The following is a 23723-nucleotide window of genomic DNA, read 5'->3' on the forward strand; positions in this document are numbered from 1 at the left end:
TCCCTCACACCAGGCTTTGGTTAGAGCCTCGTCCACACTCAGGCATTTGTGAAAGATGATTGCTGACATTTTCTCGGGATGACTCAACATTTCCAAAGGTTCAGGACAGCAGAAAGCATTATCAGACATCATTTAGACTTCCAGGTTTCACAAGATGGTCGCAGTAGTTAGCAGCTGGGCGGTAGGATTTGGCAATCAGAATGCAGTTGTGTCTCATTTGTTTTTGCAAAGTATTTCTATTAGCTAGAAAAGCACATTTCTTTTGAAGTGATGTTCTGGCCCTGGCGTATTATTTTTGAATACAGCTTTTTCTCAGAAAATGCCAGCATGGTATTGCCAGCATGCCAGGCTGGTGTCCAGAAGAAGATTTAAGAGCAGTGATAAAATAAAGGGGGGAAAAAAGAAGCCCTTCTTGCAAACGGGATTTTGTAATAGATATTCTGACACAGTATGAATGATGAGGGATGGAAAATTCATAACGGTGTGTGGAAGGAAAACACACACTCTGCACATAGAAGACCTCCCTATAACTCATCAGATAGCGTGTGTCGAGCGAGTTATGAGAGCTGCTCTATGGTGTATATTTTAAAAGAGACATTAGAAAGGAGATGTAGTGTGGTTTACTATTTGAGAGCTAACTTCATAATTTTGTCCAAAAAGTGTTTTCAAAGAAAAAATATGTTTTACTTTGTTACATATATTGCAGTTGCTGGTGGTGTATTTCTTCAGTGTATGTGCAGGATCCAAATGCAGGGAACAAAGCCCTTCCTCTCCCTGGAGGAGCTGTCCTCAGTGGGTTGTTTCTACTGTTGTGGTGTCTGAAGGAGTTGATGGAATGGGATATCTCAAAGCTAAAAAAGCATGGTGCAGGCAAAATGGAAGGCCAACGGAAAATCTGGCACTGCTCCTACTGGGTTTGGGTGGGAGTGCTATGGAAATGGAGGGTTCAGCCCTACTGGGGTTACCCTCTCTCATCTCAGCATCTTGTGAAAAGAATGTGAGCCCTGGAGGTCTCTTCCAACTCCAACAATTCTGTGATTCTGTGAAAAGAGAATAACAAAGCAACGCACCCTCTCCTAACAAGTTAGCTATTGTAAGGGAAAACCCGCTTTTTCCCTATGCCTTGCTTGGCTGCAAATGAAAGGCATTCAGAGATGTACTGATGGAAGAGTGATCAACCTGTTCCAGAAGAAATTAGGAGGCTGGAAATCTTGACAAAAATCACAGCAGGTTCTCACATTCTGCATATTTAATTAGCCCTCTGCAGCCCACTCCTCAGTATCAAATGGTTCCATCACTTTGGCCATGCATGAGCTAAGATGTTTTAGTGCCCCTTATTTTTCTTTCTCTTTCCCTCACACCACACACGGAATTAGTTATTTGACAATACGTTCAGACACTGCATTATTTCGACAGTAGTGGAATGTAATGGTATGTAATTAGGAACCAGAGTATAATAGCACTATGAAGATGGTTTTGGCGATGAGATGTTTTTTTAATTAAAATTTCATCATGGCAAATGTGTCGTGCCGTTGCCCTTTCCAGTGGTTCATAAGCACCACTGTTCATGAAAGAAAGGGAAGATCCCTGGGGATGGGGAGTGGTGGTGGGGCACTACTCGTCCTGGAACACTAGAGCCTACAAGGGCAAAACATACCTTGAAGTCCTCACAAAGTGATGATTTCACAGTGGAACTGTTTCCACTTCTGAGTTTCACTTTGGTTTTGATGTTGTTGGGATTTTTTAGGGAGCGGGGAGAGACTGTGAAGCATCTTATGTTGTGAGAAACCCGTTGCACTGCAGACCCATCTATTTATTTATATTTTCTCCTCATGGAGCTTATCATTAAATGAAACGGCCTGCTCACTTTCACAGTAGCCAACCAGGTTCTTGTCTGTTTGTTTGCTTGTTTTAATCATTTTGTCTTCATCTAGTCAGATAAACCTGTAAATTCAGTGTGCGCTCTGTGGGACTGTGTCCAAATCTATACTGTCTCCTTCCTGACAGGGCTGACAGAGAGTATAATCACTTGTATTGTCCAGAGTACTGTTTACATAAAGGAGCAATAAATACCTGTTGAAATTTTTACTGGAGGCCTCCCAGATGGATGGTTCATTTATTATTACAGACAGAGTTTCATTTACTTAGTTATTAAAAGAAGCAGGCCGCTGCAGCCCATTTATAACTATATTAAAACTAAATGAAGCTATAAGTATTGGAGACGGGACTGAGAAAAATACAGTGGCTTTCCAGGAAATGTCTAGGAAAAGTATTTGAAAGGAAACGCTAAAAACTTTGTGAGTCCTGTTTGTCTTTCATGGGTGTGCTGCTGCTGGTTGGAGTTCACCAGGGTGAGGAGGAGGCAAGAGCTTCCAGATTTTCCCATCCCACCACTCTGTGCCTCTGTGGCAGCTCAGTGATGACCTCTCTGTGCCCACCATCATGCACATGCCACCGTGTCCTCACTTCTAGCCATCAGAGGAGATGGTATGCAAAGCACGGGCAGATGCCATGAATGCATTCCCAAAGACTTCGTTTTGAAGATGCTGTCCATTGTAGCTGATTACTAAAAATTCATGATCTTTGTGGCACTGAGGAAATTTCACCAGACAGACTCATCTCTGTTTCAAAGAAAGGTAATTCAGTCACTGGATAGGGAGGACATGATTGCCTGGGAACTAGATCTTGGTTTTATTTTATCCAATCCTTACCAATAAAGAACCATCCCACAAGGAAGAGCTGGTGTCCCACAGTGAAAGAACATGTTGACCAGAAATTGATGAGGTAGAAAAAAATAGAAACAGGGGCATATGTAGAAGTTTGATATATATAATTTATTTTTTTTAATAGAGCTTATTAGGCTAGCAAAAGGATGAATTTCCATATCCAAGTTGGAAAAGAGCTTTTCTGTAAGCTACTGAGCTTCAGTGGTGAAAGAAATGTAGATATTAGTGCTGAAAGAGCAGTCTAAATGACAGAGACAAAATATAAAATACATGTAACATGAAAGTGGGAAATAGCAATCAATCTAAAAGAGGAATTATAAAACACTGAATAGCGATAAGGAAAGTGGAAGATACCACAGGAAAGTTGAAAGACAATGGTATTCTTAAAGTATATAAATACAACAGCGATGAAGAAATTCTAGCAATAGCCTCTTACTAGCTGGAAATATTAATTCACTTAATAATACTAGATTAAATAAATGTTTTTGTACAAGAAAGAGCAGGGAATCTGGACAGTGTCCAGAGTGAATACATTGTTTTAAATCACACCAGACACAAATATCCATAAATCTGAGAGCTTCCAAGCTGCCTCAAGCCATCAAGAGCACCAGCTAGTAATGTCTAAGGACTTGTGATGCACCTTGAAATGCAGGAGAACCCCAGCAGACAGTGAACACAGTGCAGAGTTCCTAAAGAGAAGTAGGAGAGTTGAAGGGTTTGGAGAGCTCACAAGACATCTATCCCAAATAAAGTTTCTGGGGAGCCCAAACAGGGTTTCTTTAAGGAACTGAGGAGTAATATTACAATTACTGCAGTTCAGTTTTTTTACTTTCAAGGAAATAAATTCATGTTCCTATCAACCAAAGCTGATTTAGTTCTATGAGGAGCTGTCAACTTTGACTGATAAAGTTACTAATGAATAGTAATAGACCTTTAAGACTTTAAAATGTGTGGCATGCAATATCAATTAAATGCAAATTAAAAGATCCCTGGCTCTTAACCATTTCTGAAGGTCATAGCAGCAAGGGATCTTGGCTCAAGGAGCAGCTGAACAGGGAGGAGATCCAGTGTTGATAGCTATGACATGGAAGGAAATTGTATTCAACAGTGGTAGAACTTAGCAAGAAGCAGTGAAGCTGGAACAGGTTATCAAGCAGTCTGAAATATTTAGCAATTCAGTCTCACTTCAAGAGATGAGGCTTGGAGGAAAGTGACATGATGTTTTATATCCTGGAACAAGGAATGGCCGTCTGTCTCCCTCATTCTCAGTGGAGACTGTCATGGGCAGTTGCAACTCTGAGAATGCTTTAGAGATGGAGGTGAGCAGCAGCAGAAGTCAGTGCCCGGCAGGATGCCATGGTGCAGAGTGATGGCACGAGCTTCTGGTGTGCAGGGGGTGACACGAGGATGAGGAGCTGCCACTTTGCCTATCGCTTTGATGATATAAGGCTCTTCTCATTTTGATGCAGTGATACCGGAGCAAAGTTTGAGAACCTCTAGCCTACACAGTCTCCTTTCCCTTTCCCAACCAGCACAGTGTGAATAAACACCTCTGCAGCCACAGTTATGAACACTGCTAAATGAACGGTCAGCATTTTACAGATGATTGCAGTCATTCGCGAGGGAGCAAGAGAATAAAAATGTGTGGGATGATGACTCCAATATGAGGACAGATGCTTATAATGCTGGGGATTAGGCAGAAAGAGGCTATTCATAAGAAAATAATCACCAAGTACAAAATCAGATACTGTACCTTCAGTGGGGAGACTTAGCAGTGGCAATTTTATCTCAAACGCGTAAATTCCCCAAGATTTCTGCCATGACAGCTGACACGCATGCCAGCAGAGCAGTTCATGCACTCTTATTTCATTTCACATTTGAAATTAATATTTTGTAGACGGCGGGATCAGAAATTGCTAGGAAATCAGAGAGAGAGAGTTAGTAAATAATTGCTAATCACACACAGAGAGCCTGAAAGGAACAGGGGCAAGGAGGCAAGAAATGGATTGGAAAATTGCAAGTAGCTCATTCAGAACTTTTATGCCCCAAATGTGTTTCCTCCTGTCACACAGAGTGTGATTAGCCATAAAACTTTGGCAAGTCCTCTGAGTGATTGGACTACTTAGGCTGGTGTTTAGGCGCAAGCCACTAAGTAGCTCATCACTCTTCCCTCTCCCTGAGTACATGTGCATTTTTACGTGAATTCCTTGCTCGGAAAGTCAGCTCACACTATTTTATCTCCTCTTTTAGAAGACTTTTTCTCATTTCTAAGGAGGTATTACGTGTTCCTCTGCCCAAACACCGTGCTGACAGAGCCACTGTGGACTCAGTGGTGCTGAGAGGTTTTCTTATAGGATCATAAAATTGTTTGAGTTGGATGGGACCCTTAAAGGTTATCTAGTCCAACACCCCTGCAGTGTACAAGGATGGCTACAGCTGGATTCTTCCCACCCTATCGAGTAGTTTGAAACTTCTCCATTTGATTCAACTGGTTCTATTTTCCCATTTTTTCCCTCAGTTTGATTTCTGGTTCCCCTACCATGCCAGCCCTTGAGAACCACCTACGCTAACGGCATACACCCTCAGTTTGTGTGAAGTTTAGGAAGGAGCAGGTCTAACCTCTAAGGTGCAACTCTACTTGGCAGGGTTTTCAGCCTGTCCATAGAGGCTGATAGGTTTTCTCTTCTACTTGTGCTTTCATGTGGATGTGTCTGACTAACACAACACATCCAGCCCCATATTTCATGTGCACACAGTAAAATATTTTCTCCCATCCCCTCCTTCTTGGGGAGATCCCTGGGGAAGGAGAAATGAACCTAGCCTCATGCAAATGGTGGAAGCCTTATTTCAGCTTCTTCTCACAAAGAGAGTAATGGCTGCATTACCCGAAGAGGACTACCTTGCATTTCTAATGAGGTCGTCAGCGTAATAGGAATTTAGCAGAGCATTTAGCCAGTTTAAATGGTTTTGGAGAACAGCATAGACCAGCTTAGATGGATTTAAGCCAAGCACAGAGAACTTCTTCATAGCATCTATTTTTTATTGAAATTGCTAATTCTATTTCTATGGACTGAGTCAGTTTTTCAGGCATTTAAATTGTATGCTCTAGAATTAAATCTCACATTGATATATATACTTCATTCCAGCATTAAGTACGTTAATATTTCAGCAGCCTGATTTTACTGGCCTTCTTCCTCTGTTTTTAATTAGATTTGACAGTATCCTATATAATCATGTTTTCCTACATATTTCTGTGTAGTAGAACTTACACAAACTATTTGTTGATGGGTTTTTACAACTTAAACATCATATATTCAAACTGAATTTCAGATGCTGCAAGCAATTCTTGCAGAGGTCTTACAAGCCGACTGAAAGCTCATTTACAGCATTTATAAAATACCCTCTTGATCTACTTGTTTACATCAATCCATACACTTCTGATTTGTTTTCTATAAAACAGGAATAAGTACTACACTTTTCAGGAAATATAAATGCATGAAATTATTTTAAAGTGAAAGATTTGCATCAGTTATGACACTAATACGAAAAATAATTTTGTAATCAGAAACCAATTAATTAAAAATTAATGCTGTATAAAAACAACTACTCCTGTATTTAGGATTAGCAAACAAAGCTGTCTGAAATACCTCTTTTGGCTGTAGATGAGTAGCAAATATAACTGGCCATCTGTTATGTGCAGGTAACCAAGGTAATCACAACAATGCTTGTTCCCCTCTTTCTTTTTCTTTCTTTTCTTTATTTTTTTTTTTCTTTTTTTTTTTTTTTTAATGAAAACCTGTTAATTTGCTTGTTAGAAAACTCCATCGTTCTTACCAGGCATATTTTTTCTACTGTTTGTGTTTTAGAAAGCAACTAAAAAGAGACAGAAAGTGAAGGTACATTTGTCTTATTAGTGCATAAGTCAAATGACGTCTGTGAGCACCCCTAGCTGAAATAATCCCACTCACATAAGAGGACAGTTTGGATATGAAAGGCAGATTCCCAGCTGGCATTCTCTTTCATTTTGCTGGGAACAAGAGGTAAAGATCTTGCACAATGTGGTGCTTTCAGAAAGGACCGGGTTTTTTTTCCCAGTGCTTTTTTCTTCTCTCTTTATAGGTGCATCAGCTGTGACTTTAAACAGCTGGAGTCGGTCTGAAAGCCTCCTTGCATACCACTACTTAGAAAAGTACCTGTCTTCTTGCTGGGTTTCTGGTGATATTGAAATTAATGTCCGGTTCTTCAAAGGTCACTGCACATTTATAGGAAAGAAAACAAAATGTCAATATTATGTGTTAAAAAACAGATAATTTGCCCCAAAGCCATCTCATTCAGATGAGATGTTGCAGTATAAACTCAAATGAGCACTTAGGTATCCGATTTTCATATTTCATCACAGCTTTTTTCTTTGTGGGGTTCCTCTTCAGCTAAAATCAACATATTTTTCCACTACTGAGATCCATTTCCTACATAATGAGCAGACATCACAGAAGTCCTTAATAAACGCGGTATTCTGATTGAGGTGCTACATAGCATTAAAATGGAACAGTACATCTGATCAGATTAGCACATTCATGAGATCCTTCACAAATTGCAAAGATGGTGACTTTTGCATTTTTTTAAGTGACAATTGCAACATATACACGTTTGTGCCCTAGGCTTGCAAACCATTGGCATGTTCTCTCCTAAAGCAGTAGTGATAATGATTTATTTACTATTGATATTTGTCCTTTTACATTTCATTCTTTTTGCTCTAATTACTAGAATTATCATGGAAAAAACCTATTCAGCATTGTACTTTACTTTCCACCCTCCTTTTTGTAACCTCTTTTGAAGCCACTTCTCTTGCCCTTTGATTTGCAAGCCAAAAGGCAAGCTCTCTAATCACAAAACAAAACCACAGAGGCTGAGCCACTGATTTTTTGAGAGTTTTACATTTCAATAAGTAATTTGCAGAGGAAGGAAGAACTTCATGGCTTGTATCAGAAATAGTGCAGCCAGCAGGAGCAGGGAAGTGATCATCCCTCTGTATTTAGCCCTGGTGAGGCCGCACCTGTGTTCAGTTTTGGACTTCTCACTACAAAGAAAGACATTAAGGCCCTGGAGCATGTCCAGAGAAAAGAACGAAGCTGTGGAAGGGCTGGAGCACAAACCTTATGGGGAGTGAATGAGGGAACTGGGATTGTTCAGGATGGAGAAGAGGAGGTTCAGGGGGAGACCTTACTGCCCTCTACAATGACCAGAAGGGAGGTTGTGGTGAAGTGGGAGTCAGCCTCTTCTGACTGAAAGCAGATACTCTCCAAGGTAGGGTTGTGTCATAAGTGTCGTAGCCTGGCTCCAGACTTTAAAAGTCACAGCTGATTCCCAAACTGCCTGATGATGACCTCCTCTGCCAGACATCACACCATTAACTTCTTCCCCAGCAATTCCTTCTCTAGCTCTTTCAAATCCAAAAGTCTCTGACTTGAGTCCTGGCTCTATCCTCCTACTTAGATATTACTTCAATGTGACTTCCCAGAGGGAAAACTGGATGCCTTCCTGCTGTCTCCCAGACAGTTCTTGCTTAGGACTCTGCTTTCCAACAGCAACAAATCAGGATTTAAAAAAAAAGCAAAATAATGAAGCCACATGTCTCAGCTTAACCATAAATTTTGAACATAACTTCCACCATACCAAACCCTGGGTGCTTTTGACCATCTCCTGCTCATCAACATGATGGGATGAGAAGTGGAATTAGATGCCTCCCAGTCAACTTGTGGAACCATCATAGTAATTAGTCCCAGATAAAAGAGATTAGGCTTTCTGAGAAGCCATGTAAGAGATTTGGATGCTGAGTCATATTGAAATTGGCACAAATTGGGTATCAGTGTCCTCTAGACTGCTTTCTGCCTATTTTCCACAATAGATATGTAGATCTTCACCCCCCTCCTTTCCCATTGAGTGGCACAGCACCCATGGCTGAAACCTCGTAATTGGTTCCTTGAGAAAGAAACCAGCTGCCTTGCAGTGGCATTTTGCAATATCCCGAACTCATCCTCATTTCCTTTCATTACTACTCTACCTGTTACATTCTTGGCAGATAAAGGAGCAGATGCATTAATTAGAGAGCAGAGAGAGCTCCTGCCCAAGCCTCCCTCCCCTCACAGCCTCTGTGACCTCATGGAGATTTCACTAAAATATATATAATTAGGTTCTGTAAAGTAACTTCCTGACTACCCGGATCCATGCACTCTCTCTTCAAGTGCAGAAGCCCTAAGTGATGTGTGCTTTTCAAAGATGCATCCAGTACCACGTGATTTTTCCAGCTTTTGTTTACAAAGCAGCATTTACTCATCGTTTTTACCTGTGCTTCACCATGCTAAAGTCAAGTGCATATCCGAAAATCTTGCCAAAGCTTAATGAGCATGGTGGTGATGGTTTGATGGCTGGACTATATTATTTTAGTTGTCTTTTCCCACCATAATGATTCTTTGATTCTATAATTCGATGCCATTTGCTGCCCTGGGTTTTGCATAATCTGAAAGAGGTATTAACTGTGGAGAGGCAGTGTTGAAGAAGCTGTGTTTGCACGTTGACTTGTTTATGTTTGTCTGTCATTGTACTGGATTGCAGCATGCATGAAGAATTTCCATCCTGAGCAGGGGTTGATTTAAACATGATCTGAAGTGCTCTGCTAACAAACTTCACTCTTTACTGAATCTGTGCCAAAGTGCTTTTCAGATAAATTAAAAATTAACATGACGTCTTGCAAGCTTTAAGTATTTTCCTTCTGTGCTGTTCCCCTCCTTTCTTCAAACAGGTTCTGCTGGTCCACTTGTGGACTTTTTGTTTCAACCATCATCATTGTTGTGGGATAAGTGATTTGCAAAATTGTTTCTCAAAAGCATTCAGACTCAAAATTGATCTGGTTTCTTTAGGACATTTCCTGCAGACAGGCATCCCTCAAACTCCAGTGCCTCCTCCTCCCCCCCGCGTTGAGTTCAGCCTGAGCTTTGAGAGCTGCCCAGTGTTCTGCTCTGTGGTACAGATGGAGGTGAAGTTGCTGGTGACAGTTTGTTCAGTTCCAAGCAGTGCTCTGTAGATCAGGGCTCTGGGTCTGACTTGGCAGTGAAAGCAGCCTGGGAGTCCACCAGGATATTCAGGCACTGAAGTTATTCCTGCACAGTAGGAAATCAGATCCTGCCTTTGCAAGGTAGAACTCTACGTCTGGCAAGCTTTCCTAACCTGATACATCCTTGTGACAAATATATGGATCAGGCAGGCCTGATCCCACTCTGGGGAAAAACGAAAAAGCAAGCAAGCAAGAAATCATTTTATGGTGACTTGCTTTTTCCTATCACCAGTATTTGGGGATTGTTTGTGCTCTTACAGTAGTTCCAAGAGGGGCCACGAGCCCTGGACAGGCACTGCTTTTCTTGGAAAGCAGCACTTCTAAAATGAGAAACAGACAAGAAAAATAAAGACAGGCTAAGATATACAAGCAGGGGAAGCTCAATGGGCCAGCACTGTGGTTTCTTGTTCCTTTTGTGTGGATGATCCTTGCACACACATCTTTTGTCTTGCCTAAAGCCCACTCCTATTTCCACACAACCTGGAGCCTTCAAAGCTTTGAAGTAACATCTAACCACAGGCTCACCATACATGCTTTTTCAGATTGACACACAAAGATGGGGCACTAGTAAGCATAGAGCTACTTTTTATTATAAGCTTTGTTTTTTAGCTTCTATTTAGGAGAAGAGCTAACAAGTTGAATCTTAAATGATGTACTAAACTACCATCTTTCTAGCAGGGATTCAAGAACCTAAAACAAAGGAATTATGGGCAACAACATCAGCAGTGCTCTACTTTTCACACAATAAGCAGATCTCTCTGTGCTCAGATAATGATCCCTGCAGATTTCATCTCGTATAATTACACAATGCTCAATTCCAAACTGGAGCTTTTTACATATTTCTCAACACTAGTTTCTCAGGAATGCCCAAACAAATCTAACAACAACAACAACAACAACAAAAGAGCAACTATAATGTTGTTTGTTCCTAAGGATCCCCTGTGAACTTTGGGACCCAAAGCCAACACAGATCTTACAACATTTACAGGAAGCATTCCCGCCCATATTTCAGCACCTGGAAGATGGATCCCATCTATCTCATAGAATGACAGAATTGTTTGAGTTGGATGGGATCCTTAAGGGTCACCTAGTTCAACTCTCCTGCAATGAACAGGGACACCTACAGCTACATCAGCTTGCTCAGAGCCCTGTCCAGACTCATCATGAGCATCTCCAGGGACGGGGCACCTACCACCTCTCTGAGCAACCTGTGCCAGTGCCTCAGCACCCTTATTTAGAAAACTTCTTTCTTATATCTGATCCAGATCTCCCCGCTTTTAGTTTGGAACCATTTCCCCTTGTCCTATCACAACATATCCCCTTGTCCTATCCTACTAAAGAGTCTGTCCTCTTCTTTCTTATAGACTCTCTTTAGATACTGAAAGGTATCTTTAGATATCTGTCCCAATTGCTGAGTGTTTTCCTGGCTGTGGGCATAATTCCTGATGAAACACCAGAGACTTGCTGTAAGGTTGTCAGCATAATGGGTGTCTTGAGGTGTCTGCATCACTACAAGATTTTTTTTTTTTAATTTTCTGTGTGGGTTTTACAGGGGAAAAATCTCAACATAAATATAATTGAACGGGGGGGGGGGGAGGGAGGGGGGAGGGAAGGGGAGGAGAAGGGGAAAGAAGGCATGACTCTATAAGAGGTGAGAGAACAAGAGTTCCTGTTCCGCCCCTGTTCTTGTTCTGGTACACCTACATCCTCCCAAAGGTGCTGCAGGGAAACAGGGACACAACTTCAAGGGCAGCGGCTGTGCACACAGCTGTGCACTGTGCCAACAGTGGCCAGTCTCAAGAAGCAGGGAGAGGCTCGGAACTCTTTTCAGACCTGGCACACCATGCAGCCCATTTAAGAGACCCGCTTTTCAGGCACACTCTTGGAAGATCCAGGCACAGGAACGAGGAGGTGGTTTGAAATTACTACATATGTCTTCTTGATATATTTACACTCCAGGGACCACCCACGTCACAGAATGTGTTTAAATTGTTCCCCAAGCTTTCTTCTGGAATTGAGGCTAAATTACAGATTCCCTTTTCCCAGGACGCAAGAAAAATTAGCAACTTTCTGAATGATTATTATTATTACAGGAGTGGATTTTTTTAAATAGATCCCATTCTTGAAAACCTTTCAAGCGCTGGGGGAAAGATTTGCACCTCCTCAGCTCTTTTAACTGCTGGTTACTTAACCTTAGCTAGTAAAAAATGCATGCAAGTAAAGACAAACTCCTCTTTTTTGAGAGCCAGTTGAAGCAAATTGAGGAAAGGTTATGGGAAAGGAGGATGAAATCCCCTTTAGAAAAGATGCATTATTTTCTATATTAATATGACCGTGAACTCCTTGTGCATACTCCTGTGCACTGAGATAATACATTTCAGTTTTAATCATTTCAGTCAATGTCAATCTTACATCAACCAGGCAATAAAGTAAAAATGGCCTTTGGGAAACATCAGTGAATCTTATTTTGTGCTGCAGTACTGCCAGTGTAAATACCTACTTCTGTTTTGTGAGCTCAAAGCCAAGCGGAGCAAAATTTTCCTTTCAGAGAGACTACTGACCTGTCAGCATCAAAAATATTATTCTTAGCACATGAAAATTGTTTGTCGGTGATTGTAATAAAAATAATCTTTGCAAAATCCATTATTACTCTAGTAAACATTTTCCCTTAGGCACCAATTGTAGGAAATGAATTAAGAAGTTGATAGGAATTGTCTAAGAAAAAATTACAAAGACAGTGTCACTTCTACAATATTACTGGCATAAAATATATTTTCTATTTCAATTATTTTTTTTTTACAGTAGCTCAGAGATCTGAAACATTTTGGTAAATCATAACTATAACTGATTTTACTGTTTGCTTTCCAGAATGCTAGAAGATGATCTGAAGTTAAGCAGCGATGAAGAGGAGAATGACCAGGTAAGAACCAGACAAGAACCATGTAACTTGCAGCATGTTTCTTGTCGAGACAGAGATACTGCAAATATTTTGCTAATGCTTTTTCAAAATATACATCAAGGTTATCAAAATACATGAAAGTACTGTAAATGGAGTAACAGATGTTCTTGCTCTGCACCAGACTGCATGTGCTAACTGCTGTATTTGTGGGGAATGTTCTGCGGGGGTCTTGATTTATTACCTTGATGCAACCCAGAAGGTTTTCGTATCAGTCTCCTCCTGATTGGATTTTGTTTTGTTTTAAAGAGCAGCCAAGGAGGGAAGAAACAGGAATTTGGATTAGGGATTGAGGCCAAACTCTTTGAGCACAAGCTGGGCCATAGCGGCCAGCCCCTGGGCAGCCTACCTGCCTAGAACCCTGGCTGGTCATCCATGGAACAGTCACTAGGACGCTTTCCTGAGCTTTAAGGACCCCAAAATGCCTGCCTGGGAGCACATACTTCTCCAAATGTTTTCTATGGGTCAGGAGAGCTGGATTTTTTTTTCAGGTTGGGGGTCTGTGCTCACCAGAGTAGAGCTGGATCTTGATTTTTGTGTGGCCAACCAAATTCCTAGTTGCCAGATTTTACTATCACAAGCTCTCTCCCAGTATACTGGTATGGATTTGGTGAGGAATGGGAGAGCAAGAGCGACTTTCCTTTCTCCTTGCCCTAAAATGCACATCCCATGACTCCACCAAAGTATGAGGAGGAGGAGACATTGCCCTGGTTGCACCTCACAAGTGGCTCCAGGCTGAGATATAATGCAGCTTTCAAATATGATTTTTTTTCAATTGAGGATAACTGGAGCTATCTAGACTTCTGAAATTCAGGACCTTAGGCAAATAACTCTAGGTATGTAGGCCTGAAGCTCTTCCAGGTTTTACTTTAACTGTTGTTATTAGAAGTTTGTATTTTACAATATATTCCAAGCAACAAGTAAGTCAAAGCCTTTTCATATTTATATTAAACCATTATTTCATCTATTTTGAGCAAAGCTTTATTGTATTAAGAAGATTCAGCACATGGAATCAATTATTTACATATTTATGCAATTTCCTTTTGTTTAATACATTTCATCTCAAAACACTTCACATTTAATTATTCTTTCTGCTTGTCTAGATAGTTTAAAGTACAGCACACAGACAGCGTAGGGAGACATCCAGTGAGGGACAAGAAGGGTTGTCTGAAGAGTAACAAGAACATGGTTACACCATGGGGCTGGCAGGGGGATGATGTGTGTGGAAGGGGGGATGCAGAGATGGGAGGCACAGATCATCCCAGGAGTAGGGCACAAGGAAGGATCCCCCCTAATACTGAGCATCCTGCAGCAGGGATAGCCTGTGCTCAGGTTGCTCTCTCTGTATGTGCCACACCAGGTCTTCACTCAGCAATGAGAGCTTCACAGAGCGTTTGCTCCAGCCCAAGACTTTCTCCTCTATACTTCTGTACTATATCTATCCTACCAGCACCCAGAGCAAAGCAGCATTTGTCATCAGCACAGCAAGGAGCAGAGCCAAAGTCCCATTGCTAAGTGTCAGTCATTACATGAGCAGCCTTTAGCAGCTACACTGGCGTGGTTCCCTCCCTCTAAAATGGAATAGCTGCATTTTTTTTCTAACTTGGCTGTATAGACAAAAAGCTCCTGAGGGCACAGGTTGCCTCTGGCTATACAAAATGCTTTGCAGAACCTCACTTGAGACCTGCAGGTTTGCTTAATGAACAACCCTAAATGATTATGTCTGTTGGATAAACAAAAGACGAAGTTTTCATTTTACTGAGCAGGAAATGGGCCCAAAAAAGAATAACACAGACCCACTCTTTCAAATAAATAACATGGATCCACATCTAAATGTCAGAGGAAGAACCCATTTTCTTTCACTTTTTAATTCCGAAGCTCTTTAATCTCAAATCTCTTCCTGAGCTCAGGAGCAGGAAAGAAGGAAATCAAAGATGAAGGGATAGGAACCATACATGAGTAATTCTCAGATATTCCTTACTGAATTAATTGACCTTTCAGCAACCATACTCGTTTAAGTAGTCCAATTTCTTAAATAGCTGAAGATGAACTGTGCAAGAGCTGGGAAGCTTTTCTTTTTGTTAATTCCTAGATGAGGAAGTTTGGGGTAAAAAAAAAAATTGAAAACCCAGAAGGCAATTTTTTGCATGCATTTGAAATTGCCAGGCAGCAAATGGAAAGTCTCTGCAGGAGTGCAGACAGGGACAGGTGCTACCGCAGTCCTACGGCTGGTATTTGGAGGGTTGTGCACAGCCCAGAGAATGTGAGCAATGGGCAAGAGAGGCCAAATGCAAGACAGGGGCATGATGAAGAGCCTCAGGATCCCAAATGTTCCCTCCATGCCAGCAATTAAGGTAGCAAGATTCATAGACCCAGGAGAGGTGAAGGAGGCTGGGTTTCAGCCGAGTATGTGTATGCCCACAGTAATGACATTATCCACACATATTAGTCTCTTAATTTTAATTACATAAATGTATTTTTCCTCTTTAATGAGCGTAGTTTATCCATTTAAACTGATCATTTTAATTTTACAGGCAGTGATCATAGAATCTAATATGCAGAGGGAAAATTTCCTGTTGGCATATTTTACATCACGCAGATTGAAGAAAATATACTTTTTAATCCCCAATCAATATCTGAAGAGCAAGCAATTAACAGATACCGAGGTGGTTAACATAAATCTGCAAGTTAAAGAGCCAATTCATTTTGATTTATAACACAGTGTAATAATTTCACCATCATCTCTCCCAGAAAGCATCTGAAGCTTTGTAGCATGAAGATGTCAAAATTGTACTTAAGATTGTTCAGAATGCTGAATTGTAGTGGTTATTGCCTTCAGGTTCCTTGAAGTGTGGCACAGCACATGAAGCAGTCCCCATTATAATACCCTGCTCTTCTCTGTAGAGGTCACTGGATAACTTAAATCAGTCTTGGGTGAAATATTAAAAGGAGATTGTCAATTGTAACACGAACAATTCTTTCCCTCTTACTCGTCCTTTTACAATATGAGAATTTTGTAACAGCAAGTAGTTCCTTTAAGGGGAAAAAGATCCCTGGATTCATTTGTGCAATTCTTGTCAATCAATAGCCAAATAAATTAACTGACTGGTACACATACATGGAATAATAATCTAACATATTTTTGCAGCCCCAGTCTGCTTCCTTGCATGCATTTTTTCTGTGCGGGATCAGGTTGGTTGCCGCTGAAGTTTTGTGGCTGTGAAAATTTATTACCCACAGAGTCAATCTGCGTTCTGGCTGCCAAGTCTGAATAAATAGAGTCATTGTGCTTGTCTGGAATATGTAACCAAAGTTCATCCAGTCAGCTTGACTTTCACATCCCATGAGATTCATAAAAGCCAACACCCTGGTATGTGCTCTTGATTCCTGCCAAAATTTTGTAAAATTGTATAAACAGAAGTTGAAGAAGCAATCAGAACACCCTCCCAGGGACGCAGCTCCAAACTCAATCCCCTGCTGTATCTTGAAAGGAAAAACGGAGTCTTAGTCCTTTTTTTTTTTTCTTTTTTTTTTTTTTTTCTTTTTAAACATCTCATGGCCACAGCAAAAGAAGGTGGGGGGTGAGGGCACCCGTGGCACATGGAGTGCAGGGAGGCAGTGAGCTATGATGCTCTTGGGTATTTTCGTGCTGGTTTTCTCCCTGCGTGTAAAAAAGAGTGAAGGCAATGCCTGCCAGGGAGTCGCTGCCTTCCCATTGAAGGGAGAGGACAGGCATCCCTACAGGATCTCAGGCAGCCTGAGACCACCCAGCCCTTCTGCAGGGTGGCCAAAACCAACTGAGCCCATATCCCTCCATGGGAGACCTCAAGGGAAGAGTAGCTTTGAGGAAGGTTATGAGAAACAACTTCAGTGCAGAGAAATAAGCTCTCAGGAGCATGATTTCACCCAGAGCTGCTGGGGGCTGGCCCTACCCATCACAGCCTGGGGACAGCCAGAGAATGCTTCTAGTCCAGGGGTACACCATGCTCGTTGGCCATAGCCAAGATGGAGAGCTTAGTGCTGATTCAGGTTGTTCCCACAGCTCTAGTGGGAACATCTGTGCCCATGCTTCCCCTCATCACACGTCTGCTTAAGGTCTCAGAGCAAAAACTGCTTGTTTCTGGCAGAGCTGTGTGCCAGACAAATCCACCCTGTTGACGCAACAGGATAAAAGTCCATCCCCATGGACAGTGGCAGTCAGTGTGGCCACGTAAGTAGCACTGAGAAATGATTTATTTATCAGGTCCAAAAACTGTACTTCAGTGGTAGCCAGAAACATGTGAGACAGAATGCATTTATCTTTATAATAAGGTGCAGGACTTTTTCCTCTCCTATCTGGATATGGACCAACAGTCTTCAAAACTTACAAATTACATTGAAATGAGCAATTATACATACACTTTCTTCCAGAAAGGGTAATTTTTAGCAGAGTCTAGATAAGCACTATTTCTTCATATGGAATCTAATATTGCAGCTAATTTGAATTAACCTGCAAAGGATTTTGAAAGAAATTGCAGAAGGGACAAAGTGGCTATAAGCTTTCTTTCCATCAAACCTCCTCTGGTACAGTGGCACTTTCTGAGCTTTCTGATGTCGAAGATCAGCCAAGTGAAGAGCAGAGACAGGTACATCCAGAAAGAGCAGCCAGATCAGGCAAATTATAGCATGGCCCTGTTCATAACGAAGACTATTTTTAGGCAGCACTAATTGTGTGCACATATGCTGCATCCAACTGTATTAACCACATTAAGTCATTTTAGTGTTGTGCTCCCTTATTCACCTCTTCATCAGTGCAATATTCAATGCTTGATCAGAAGTGAAAATGAGCAGAAGATTGAAGATGAGAACACAGTCCTGAAGAAAGCAAAAGGAAAAGCAAAAGAAAGGATTGAACCTGCATCTTTGCTGCAAATATGCTTAAATCTCAAAAAATGCCCAGATAAACTTGAAGAAAAATCCTTCTGATGAGAAGTTTCTCACTGCACTGAGTCAGGGAAGCTTACTTCATGAACCCTGCCCAATGCGAGTCTAATTGCAAACAAAACTGCACAAAGCAGAGATAAGCAAAAACAGGAAAATGTAAGTTTAGGGTTAAGGAGTAGCTGGACCCTCAGGTGCTTTTGTTCTTAATCCAAATGGCCTGCACTGCCATCTGTCACTGCAACACAAGTGCATTTTCAGACCAGAGGAACTGCCTTTGTAACAGCCTTTCTTAACTCGGCTAAGTCCATTATTTCCTGTGTATTAGAGAACCAATCCTTTGGTATCCAACACAGCTAAAATCCAGAGCAAGGTTTAAGCCAACTGAGGCAAGCCTTTCTTTGGTTTGCCAGCTCTGATTTTATAATCTCTGTGACATCTAAATTTGCACTTCTACCAGGCATGACAAGAAGACCAAGACTGCTTCACTGAAACTGTCGGATAGAACAAAATAAGTGCTCGGTCTTGTCCTGCCAAACTTGGCTCACATCACTGCCTATCTTACAAAATCAGAGTCACTGTCTGTCATGCACTGGCAGGCAGGATCTAGCTCTAAATATGAATGCTGCCACTGTGGATGACAGTTGGGGATCAGCCTGACTCTTGGACATGCACAAAATCCAGGCAAATTCAAACACAGCACTCTGATCTCTGTGTGAATCTCTAAAAATAGACTGGAAAATAAAATACAGGCACTTTTCTTTATTTCTACATGTTGATACTGCAACTAAACTAAGTTATAGTTCAAGAACAACTTCTAGGCCTGTCCCTTCCTTCTGGTATTACCCTTGTCAACCTTATGCTTTTTTAACTACATCCTGTAACTTCCTCAACCACCTTCTTGCTGTCTTTGGTTAGATTTTTCCCTGGTGAAATGGAATTCCTCTAAGAACATCTGTTATGATGGCCATGGGAACATATGATGCAATTGATTCAGCAATGCCTGCTGATTTGAAGCAGAAGGAGGGATTATCCCCTGTATCTCCAGAGTTGCTTTCCCTCGTCCTTGCACAAATGTTTGTAAAACCTCACTGAATTAGTTTCACCATTTAGCAGCTCATGCTGCCACAGGGAGAGCCCTTGCTGCAGTCAGCCACTGCCTCTGGGCCTGTGCCCCACACAGGGGTGGCCATAAACCTCTGTTTGCCTTCAGGGAAATTCATTGCAGCTTGCCTGCAGGAGGACTGTTAAATAACCCACAGCCACAGATAATTTAGAGCACAAATTAAGGTTGTTTGCAATACCACAGCTATTACGGGCTGTAATAGGAGAGCATACCCTTGACACGTTCGGGAGCCCAAAGGGCACGTGCTTGCTTACTCCACTGCATGGTTTCTCCGTTGCTGTACCTGTCTGTCCCTTTCAGCCTGTGAGCTTTTAGCACCAGCCAAGCTTTGGGAAGCCACTGGCATCAGCCCTGCACAAGTGGAGCAGAAGGCAGAGCCACAGCTCCACCAGCTGCGCTCCCCCTGGGCACACAGCCCTGGCTGGGGAGGTGCTGACAGCTGTGGTGGCTGCACCCTGACGAACAGCTGAACTCCACACACCACACTCACTGCCCCTCCTCAATTGAACAGAATGCGAAATAGCATGGGAAAGGGATAAAGGGTTGAGATAGGACAGAATGATCACCAGCTAGTTACTGTCACAGGCAAAACAGACTTGGCATAAGGAAATGAAGGCTGTGATCGGTTCATAATGCTTTATCTCTGTCACTCCTCCATCTCCTCTCTCTGCCCCTGATCCCTAAGGGTCCTCACAGGTGGCACAGCTCTTCCAGCCCTCCTGCCCCATTGTGGGCCTCTCTGCACAGGCTGCAGCTCCGGCCCAGGACGTTCCTGTGGGGGTATCCATGGACTGTGCATCTCCAGGCCTCATTCACTGCTGCCTCATGGGCTCCTCACATAAGCACAGAATTGCAGGGGTTGGAAGGGACCTCAGAATATCATCAAGTCCAACCGCCCTGCCAAAGCAGATACTCTACAATAGATCACGCACGTAGGCATCCAGATGTGTCTTGAATATCTCCATAGAAGGAGACTCCACAACCCCTCTGGGCAACCTGTTCCAGTGCTCTCTCACCCTTACCATAGAGTTCTTCCACATGTTAATACAAAACTTCCTATGCTCAAGTTTTAGGCCACTACTCCTTGTCCTGTCATTACATGCCACCAAGAAGAGCCTGGTCTCATCCATTTGCCTCCCAGCTCCCTTCAGATATTTATAAATATTTATCAGATCCCTTCTCAGTCTTCATTTGCCTAGGCAGAACAGACCCAGGTTACTCAGCCTTTCCTATCTGGGAGATGCTCCAGGCCCTTCATCATCTTTGTGGCACTCCACTGGACTCCTTCTAGGAGATCCCTGTCTTTTTTGAGCTGAGAAGCCTATAATTGGACACAGTAGTCTAAATGTGGCCTCACCAGGGCAGAGAAAAGGGATAAGATCACCTCCCTCGACCTTCTGACCACACTCTCTTTAATGCACCCCATGATGCCATTGGCCTTCTTGACCACTAGGGCACACTGCTGGCTCATGGCCAGCCTACTGCCACCAGGACCCCTGGGTCCCTCTCTGCAGAGCTCCTCTCCAGCAGGCCAGCCCCTAACCTGTATTGATGCATGTGGTTATTCCTCCCAAGGTGCAAGGCTCTACACTTGCTCATGTTAAACCTCATCAGGTTCCTTCGTGCCTAACTCTCCAGTCAGCTGAGCTCTTGTTGAATGACATCACAGCCTTCTAGTGTGTCAGCCAATCCTCCCAGCTTTGTATCATCAGCAATCTTGCTGAGGGTGGACTCTATCCCTTCATCCAGACCACTGATGAATATGCTAGTCAAGACTGGACCCAGAACCAATCCCTGGGGATCACCACTAGTTACAGGCCTCCAACCACACCCTGCACCGCTGATGACCACCCTCTGAGCTCTGCCAGTCAGCCAGTTCTCAGACCACCTCACCATGCATTCATCTATCCTACATTTTCTGTTCCATAACAAGGATGCTGTGGGAGATGCTGTCAGATGCCTTGCTGAAGTGAAGGTACATAATGGCCACTGCTCTCCCCACACTGCTAGTTACAGGCCTCCAACCAGACTCTGCACCAGTGGTAATGACATCATAGAAGGCTACCAGGTTCGTCCTTCATGGCTACACATGGACATCTGCGCTGTACAGTGCATGTGGACTGCAGAGGACGGCCTGTTCCTCCATGGGCTTCTCCTGGCCTTCTTCTGCGTGCCTGGAGCACCTCCTGCCCACCTGCTGCACAGGCCTCTGTGGATGCAAGAAAAGAAAAGAAACATGGAAAAAGGAAGAGGTTAAAGAAATAAGAAATTAATGGAGAAAAGAAATTGTAAGAAAACGTCATTGTAAAAGGGGCAGTGGTTATGTTAGACTTGAAGAAAAACAAGGAAAACAGACAGTAGCTAATTCATCAAAACTGAGATTTAAATAAAATGGACTGAGGAAACATTGCTACAATTTCTCCTGCACAAAATCATGCTCCTTTGAAGTCCGCAGGAGGTGACCCACTGGTTTCAGTCAGCTTAGGAAGTTATCCTCTGTTTTCTTTTTTACTGGTAGCACAATCCAAGCACTACCACTTGGGTAGTAAGAAATGCTTCACAGACGGTTGTCATAGCACCTTACTGGGCAGATTTACCAGTATATAGGGAACTAACGCTTGCATTACCCTCATTTTCACATACATGGAATTTCAGATAAATCCTGGTTTAATCCTGAGCTCTCAGATTTCTCACCAAATCTCAGAAAGCCTTTGGCATAACACTGACGTTCTGTCTGAGATATCCTGAGTGTAAGCAGTACTTCAGCAAGTCTTTTCCTGGATAAGAAGTCTACTTCTTTGGAAACAAAGAATGTTTTCCAAGATTGCCGTTGCTTTGCTTGTGATGACTGAGACCTTCCTCTAGCATCATTAACAACTATTTTTTTAATGTAAAGTATCAAGGGCCTTCCAGGCACCAATGTAAAGTACCAAGGTTCTTCTGCTTGTCTCCACCAAAAAAGATTAAGTCATCTGGAAAAGTGAACCCATCTGCCTTGAAAAGCTGCATGCTGGTCAGGGCCAGAACTCAGGAGAAACCTGAACAGATGCAGAGCAGAAGACTCAACATTCACAGTTACATAAAATTCTGAATGATTAATACCCATGCTGCTTATACAGTAATTCGGAGAGCCAAATCACTTAACAAGTATTAACTACCTAATGCAATGCCCTTGAGAGGTATTTAGGTACAGTTAAGTAAGAATTATTATCTCTGTAGGATTGATGGGGAGACAGAGACGGAGACGTGGCCCATTTGAAGCCACATGGAAGTCAGTTGCAAAGCCAGGATTAGCGCTTAGGTCTTTCAATCCCAGGTGCCATGTTCAAGTTGCTAGATTGTGCTGCCCCTGAAGATTAATAAGGATTAATGGGCAAAGCAGAGAAGAAAGAACAATGTACGCCAAAAAATATAATAATAAAACCCTGGAGTGAAAAATGAATACTGAGGTGTTGAAAGGCCTGGAGAAATCATGAAATCCAGAAAGGGTTTTATGGTTTCTTTAAAGATGTGGTTCTGATGATAACCAACTCCAACAGGGGAAGGAGGGGAGACCCTTCTAAGTCTTACAGCCTGTAAATCCTAAATAAATATCAACCAGACAGTGAAACTCACATTCACACATGTACATTGCAAATTTACAGAGAAACACTCAAGCTGCAGTTTACAAGTGATTTTAAATCCCTCCAAAATCCACACTGAAAAGTGATCCTCAAACAAAACCTCTAGGAGTAGCATAGAGCAGAGCATTGCACTGAGATAAGACACGTTAAAAATCACTTAGGATCAGTGGCCTGAACTGGACTCCTCATACAGCTCCTGTGGCCAGGAGGGCTCAGGGCATTAAGCAGCACATGTCTATAGGTGTGAAGGGTTTTCACTCTGTGTTGAAACCTGATGAGAATACCATTGTGACACAGTGCAGCTCTGCACTCCTCATAGAGAATGCTGAAAGCTGGCAAGAGTTTTAGGAGAGAGAGAATATGTTTGGAAAACATGCCTTGGAGTGAAAGCTTGGAGTGAAGCACAACGAATTCATAGAATCACAGAATAGTTTGCTTTGGAAGGGACCTCAAAGCCCACCCAACCCCTGCCATGGGCAGGGCTGCCCCCCACCAGCTCAGGCTGCCCAGGGCCCCATCCAACCTGGCCTTGAGCACCTGCAGGGATGGGGCACCACAGCTTCTCCGGGCAGCTGTGCCAGCACCTCACCGCCCTCTGCGTGAAGAATTTCTGCCTAATATCTAACTTAAATCTCCCCTCTTTTAGTTCATAATTGTTACCCGTTGTCCTGTCACTGCAATCCCTGATAAAGAGTCATAGAGTCATAGAACTGTGGAATTACCAAGCTTGAGAAAGACCTCCAAGATCATCCAGTCCAAATGTCCATCTACCACCAATATTTTTCCACTAAACCATGCCCCTTAGTGCAACATCCAGATATTTCTTGAACACTTCCAGGGATGTCCCTCCCATATTTCCTGTAGGCTCACTTTAAGTGCTGGAAGATTGCTATAAGGTCTCCCCAGAGCCTTCCCTTCTCCAGCTGAACAATTCCAGCTCTCTCAGGTTCTCTTCATATGAGAGCTGTGCCAACTCTCTAATCATCTTCATAGCCTTCCTCTGGACACGTGCCCTTGTTCCATGTCTTAACTGAGCTTCTCTAAAACATGATCACAGTCCATAAACATCAGTGCACGGACGGTGTTGAGGCTAGGAGGCAGCTCCATCTCACAAAGGTGTAACATCCAGTTCAGTAAGATACATACAAACAAAACTGGGCTAAACTTGTATCTTAACACAAGAGTGAAGAACCCTATGAGTGGTTGGACAGAGGTGGATCTGCAATAGGGGGATCATCCAGAATTTTGCCATAAGTCCCAG

At 42.6% G+C, this 23723-nt stretch overlaps 1 protein-coding gene across 1 annotated transcript in view; it reads left to right on the plus strand.

Moving 5' to 3' along the window:
• AFF3 (AF4/FMR2 family member 3) overlaps positions 1-23723 on the plus strand; it is a 317614-nt gene that overhangs the window by 218078 nt on the left and 75813 nt on the right. Inside the window, exon 8 of the mRNA XM_042868275.1 lies at positions 12706-12757. Coding sequence (XP_042724209.1) covers positions 12706-12757 — 52 coding nt within the window. The remainder of the gene's footprint in view (positions 1-12705; positions 12758-23723) is intronic.

Source organism: Lagopus leucura, unplaced genomic scaffold (assembly GCF_019238085.1).
Source record: "Lagopus leucura isolate 7727_CA_CO unplaced genomic scaffold, USGS_WTPT01 Super-Scaffold_100001, whole genome shotgun sequence".
Taxonomy (NCBI): Eukaryota; Metazoa; Chordata; class Aves; order Galliformes; family Phasianidae; genus Lagopus; species Lagopus leucura.